The sequence below is a fragment of the Nannochloropsis gaditana genome (assembly GCF_000240725.1).
Source record: "Nannochloropsis gaditana CCMP526 unplaced genomic scaffold scaffold675, whole genome shotgun sequence".
NCBI lineage: Eukaryota > Eustigmatophyceae > Eustigmatales > Monodopsidaceae > Microchloropsis > Microchloropsis gaditana.
In genome coordinates this window covers 4717-10680 of record NW_005803278.1, presented here as the reverse complement: position 1 = coordinate 10680, position 5964 = coordinate 4717, and the positions used below count along the sequence as shown (strand labels likewise).

The 5964-nt window shown below is 51.6% G+C and overlaps 1 protein-coding gene across 1 annotated transcript; it reads left to right on the top strand.

The window, feature by feature from the left end:
- Positions 1–257: 257 nt before the first annotated feature.
- On the top strand, positions 258–4670 carry NGA_0496200 (uncharacterized protein; the record flags this gene model as incomplete). The annotated part of the gene is made up of 7 exons (XM_005853944.1): positions 258–563; positions 764–938; positions 1287–1519; positions 2704–2937; positions 3226–3317; positions 3519–3619; positions 3941–4670. 7 exons carry the CDS (start codon positions 258–260, stop codon positions 4000–4002), a joined length of 1203 nt encoding a protein of 400 aa, XP_005854006.1. The 3' UTR covers positions 4003–4670.
- Between the last annotated feature and the right edge of the window lie 1294 nt (positions 4671–5964).

Here is a 5964-nt window from a genome sequence, read left to right as displayed (position 1 = left end):
CCTTACATGCAGTCCGCTTGATTATTATTTCCAAACCCAACAACTCCATTGAGTCGGGCTTGCCATATAATCCTCATTGCTGCACCATTCCACCGTTCCTGTCCATGCAACTGAACTTCCCTATCTCTCCCACCAATTTACTTTAGATCGAAGTGGCTGCGAGAAACATCGGTCGGCTACAGCTCGACATACACCCAATCGGATCTATTTCAGGGGAGATAGGACGATAACATTTATTCCCATCCTTTCACAAAGGAATGTGCTACGTTGAGAAATCTCATAAAAGCGAGGCCGCTGCATCCTCTCCTGCTGGCCCCGTTTTGCGCTCCCACTCAGCTGCCACAGCCGAGAGAAAGCGACAGGAGGAAAAACGCCGTCTGCATCCGCAGCATTTGGGGTTGGGCGAGGAAACACATGGATTGAATAGAAAAGGGCATGGGAGAAGGGTAACGGGGGCTGGATATGGAAGGAGTCCAGGGGGAAGAGGGGAGGAGGTGGACCAGGACAGAGGAGTGGAGCCCGGAAAAGAGGAAAAAAGCACCTCCTTCATGGTACAAGGCAAGGTAGGGCATTCAATATCTTTTGCTGGGTGTGGGAATGCGGGTGTTTAGGCCGCTGGGAGCATTGGGAGAGGCGTCAGTGGGGGGATAGGCCGCCAGGAGTGGAATCGTCCTCTTGGTCTCTCCTCCGGGTAGCATTCCTGCTTCCGATGCCTGTGAAGACGCGTGTCATGCTCCCTTGTCCTCCACACTGACCATTTAAGTTTTATTTCCCCGCGACGCGGCCCTTTCTTCTCTCCTCTTCGTCCCAGGAGACCGACGCCTTCGACGAGGATATCCGCTCCACTGGGACGCCTTCCTACCTTTTGTGCCTCTTCCCTTACGTGGACACCTTCAACTGGCTCCTTAACTTTCCCATGTTCCTGCTGTTGGCGGCCTGTAAGTGGGGAGGGATGCAGGGATGCAGGGATGCAGGGAGGGAGGGCGGGAGGGAGGGAGGAAGGGCGGGAGGGAGGGAGGGAAAGGAGGGTTGGAGAAATATGCATTGCCAGGTTGACCTTCCATTCCACCTCGCATCTCAAGCCTCCGAATGAATATAGTGCCTAAAAATTGAAAAAAAAAGAGGAGAGGAAGGGGAGGAAGGAAGGGAAGGGGTAAGGAAGGCGACTTGTCCCTCCCCTGGCCGGGAGACGCGAGGCCTGGCGCGATCCGTCCTCGCACAAAGCCTTTTGAATCCTCTCCCTCCCTACTCCAAACGAGCTTCCCTCCCTCATACTGTCCTATCAGCCCTTTCTGCACAGTTTCTCCTCACCTGGTACGGCCATGGGCCCACGTGGAAGGGCGTTCTGTTCGCCTTCTGCCACGCCTACTGGCGGGCCATCATGGGGTGGGGACTCCTACACCGCTTCTTTTCACACCAGGTACCCTCCCTCCCTCCCTCGCTCCCTCCCTCCCTCCCTCTCCCTCTTCATCCTCGGCGTTTGTCCACCTTGCTGAGGCCTGTCGTCTCTGGCCCTCATGTAAGACCGACCTCCCTTCTTTCCTCCCTCTCTCCCTCCCTCCCTCCCTCCCTCCCTCCCTCCCTCCCCCCAGGCTTGGTCTTGCTCCCGTCTAACCACCTTCTTCCTCGGCCTTTGGACCTGTACTGTCGCCCAACGAGGACCCCTCTGGTGGGCCTCCAAGCACTGCCGGCACCACAAGGTATCCTCCCTCCCTCCCTCCATTTCTCCCTCCTTCTTCCTGTCTTTTCCTCTTCCTCGTTTGTGTCCTCATCGCTTCTACTTACCGGCATGGGACAATCTCGCCCTCCCTCCCTCCCCTCTTCTCTCCCTCCCTCCCTTCCTCAGTACTGCGAAACTAGGGTCCCTACCCTACTGTGATCCGCACTCTTACCACCGTCTCAAGAACTTCTTCTACGCTTTCATCGGTCCGTCCCCCCCGCCCTCTCTCTCTCTAGTGGCCCCTTCTCTTCGGCCCATCTTCCGTCTTTCCCCGACCGCCTTCGTCCGACAAACTGTCCTCACGGATGCGATTTCCCTCCCTCCCTCTCTCCCTCCCTCCCTCCCTCCCTTCCTCAGGGCTGGATCCTCCATCCCTACGAGAGACGGATCGATTGGGGCTTCGTTGACCCAAGTTTAAGGTAAAAGGAGGAAGGAGGGAGGGAGGGAGGGAGGGAGGGAGGGACAGAAGGAGGGAGGGGAGGGAAGAGGAGGGGATTGAGGCGAAAGTGTGGCCAAGCTTGGAGGGACAGGAGGGGAAGAGCGCGAGAGGAAGTAAAAGAGGGGGAAAGGGAGGATGTTGGACACATGGTTGCTGGCACTCGGCAGCATTTCATCTCAACCCTCCTTCTCGTCTCTCATCTTCGACCTGTCCTATCCCCCTTCCTTCCCTCCCTCCCTCCCTCCCTTCCTCCCTCCCTTCCTCCCTCCCCCCAGACCTGGGAGATGGCGTTGGTGGAGTGCTGCACTTGGCTGGTCCCTACCATCGAGCTTGCCATCCGCTACAAATATTGGGGGCTTAACAACAGTGCGTTCTACCCTGCCTGTCACCTTTTCCTTTCCCTTTCTTTCCCTCCCCTCCTTCTTTCCGTCTTCACACCCACCCGCCCAGTCTCCTCACTCCCCATTCCGACATTGCCTCCTATCCACCCCCTCCCCCTTTCCGATACAGTCTTGCTCCATATCAACTTCACGGTACGTGTCAGACGATAATCGAGTCCTCTTCGGCTCAAGACGCTGAGGCGGAGGGACTTGTACCGATGAACCCTTCGCATACTGGGAGGCGGCGAACTCGCGCCAGGGGTGGACTGACCTCGTTCTCTTTGGCACGTCTCTTTGGTCCGCAGGGTCTATGGCTCTTTATCACCCTGACGTTGAACTTCAAAGGTCATGACGACGGGAAACCCTCCGAGCCGCCGGCCCCCGACGGGCGCTATAAGGTGGGCGTGGGGGGACAAGAGGGAGGAAAGGCGGGGGGATAGGACAAGAGGGGACTGAAATGCAGGAAACGGTAATGGAAGCAGATCTTTAAGATAAGAAGCGTTCAAAAGATGGCTGTGTTAGCTTTCCAGCGACAAGATTCTTCTCTATCCTCTTCCTGCCAAAATGAGGACACGCCTGGTCTTAACCACAAGCACCCTCCTTAACCCTCGTACCTCCCTCCACCGCCCTGGCTCACCCTATCCATCCTTTCCACCCCTTTATCCTTTCTTTTTCCTTCCTTGTAGTGCAATGCCGTTCCCATCAACCAGTGGTACCTGGCCTATACGATCGACCTCCTCGCAGAGCTCGATCACGTCGACCATCATTTATACCCAAGGTGGGCTTATCCCGTGCTTGCCCTGTCTTCCTATTTTTTATTTCTTTTCCTTTTGCGCTTCTTTTTTGTTTAAATTGTGGATGGGACTATTCGAGGAAGGTTGATATCCATTCGTGTAGATCCGGGGTATACTGATTTCTCCGTGGTGATTCTTTTCACATCCTCTCCTCTTCATGCCTATTATTGCTTTTCTTTTTTCAGAAAAGCAAAACGGAGCAGCTACATGGGCATGGATGTCTTCTATTGGACGTTCCTGTGGCCAGGTGGGAATAAAAGGAGGGAGGGAGGAGGGCAGGGAGGGAGTAAGGCCGGGCAGAAGGCGAAGAATAGAAAAAAGGGGACAAAGATGGGGATGAACCGATATGTGAAGAGGAAGGCCTTCCGTCGGTCTTTTCAGACTTCTTCCTGGGTTCTCCCTACCGACCTTTTTCAGAAAATTGTGTGATTGGAACATCAGTGCCTCATCTACTTCTTGTTCGATATTTCCGTCGTCGGCAGAGGCTCACAATCTCTTTTTATGGCCATGGCTCGAAGAAATTACTCGTTGACTCGTCGCTCTTCCTCACCTCCCCGTCTTCCTCATTCCCGCCTGGTCCTATCCACCTCGTATTCTGTCTCTTTAGGAGAGAAGCTTGGCATTTTCTGGGACGTCAGAAGTGACGCAAAAGGGCGGATGGCCAAATAGCATCAGTAGGAAGCGAAGGGAGTGAGAGAGGGAGGGGCGGCGGAGTAGGGAAGAAGGACAAAGATGTTGCTCCTTCATCTTCCTTTCCAGTGGATTCCACATGCATTCATAATGGGATAATTGTATGTGCTTTTTGATTCTCTTATATTGATTTATAAAATTTGGAGAAAATTGTGATGCATGGCTTATTTAAAATGGGAAGAAAGCTGAAATGATAAAAGTTGTTGCTTATTTTCAAGTGCGGGGCGAAGAGGGTAGGTAAGTCAAGACGGAAAAACGCCAAAAGCGTGCGAAATAAAGTGTCTTGTAGCATTTATCTTTATGTGAATTGCATGAACAATTTTAGAAAATTAAATCAATATAAGCAAAGTCGTCTCTAGATAGCGCCGCCTTTGGTCGGCAAAGCAAGCTGCGCACTCATGCCGAACAGTATTGCCGGGCAATGCAGAGCCACGCTCAGACGTTAAATCAGTGATTTAAAAGGCATCTTCTTTCGGGATTATAGGGACTTTAATCAAAGGTGATGGCGGTGAGAAATGTTTCAAGAGAGAGGCCGGGAAGAGGTTTCAGATAAAATTTTCAGAATACGATTTTGACCGAATGAAGAAGCAAGCATTGCAAACAGAATTAGGGCACAGTCCACATAACTAGCAAAATGAAAATCAGTATCAACAACTCGGGTACATCTTGATAAATATTTTTTCGTCGAATTTCGGTTCTTGTGTAGCGCGCGGAAGACAAGTTTGTCGACTAACTTCAAAACTGGCATGGTGCTTCACTTCGTTTCTCTCGTGTAGACGTACCAGAAGATTGATCTGGTGCCAGGTCTGTATCAAGGACCACCAAAAATGAAAGGTTTTACTTTATTTGATGGTTGAAAGACCCTCCAACCTGTCAACCTCCCTAATATGCCGCGGCGTCATTCATAGTGACGCATTGAGTAAGGCATTAAATCCCATAATTTTCCGTAATCTCCAATACCAAAGACTTTTATCCACTCCATGGAAACATCTTATTCGATATTTGAAATGCTGTGTGCATACCTGCATTCTAGTAAGGCGGAAGCTGCTAGTCTACCACAAGCCTGTGCTTAATTTTCCGCCATGGAAAACCGTTACGAACCGTTAAGAGCCCAGACTGTTACACAGCCGGTGCGACAGCTTCTCACATGGCCTATATGTCATCTCACCTCTTCCCTCCATGCGAGTCCTCTTGGATATTCACTACTTAATTGATTCTAAATTATTTTTCTCGCACAGAATGGGGGGAAAACAAATTCGGGCATTCCACCATCGCCTTCAAATTGTGACGATGACACCTGCGCCCGCCTCCAGCCGTGTTGCCACGAGAAATTGTCCCTAAAGCCATGTCTTCGCTATGAATCCCAGGACAACGACAATGTAGACACAGCAACTGAAAATTGTTCCCCTTTTACAACATCTTCGCCATCAACTGCTCAATTCATGAACGTTCAGGACCCCTCCTTCTCCTCCTCTTTTTTCCTGCCTTTCTCCACGCTTGCCCCCTCTTCCTCCTTCACACCAAGGATGGATATCATGAGCCTTCGGCGTCCTATCCTGTATCGAGACCGTGGTTTCGCCTTCCTTTACGTCTTGCATCTGGTAGGCCTCATCCTGGTCTTCTCCCTCAAGCACTCAGAACCATCTCGGGGGAAAACAAGCCAACACACAAATTTACCTTTTTATGCGATTTCGTCATGTCTATTCCTGATAATTATTTGCGGAAGTGCTTTTACCTATTTTATTGTACTCCGCGCACTTCTTCACAATCGAGCTGCATTCGGCCTGCTCACACGCCGCCAGCTTCTCTCCCACGCCTCTTACTACTCCTTCGTTGCTCAGACTGTCCTCTTTTTTGCCCTCTTCCTCTCCCTCCCTCTTCATCTCCCATCTACCGTCATAATTCTTGGCGTTCTCTTTATGAACATGTGGCGCGAGCATC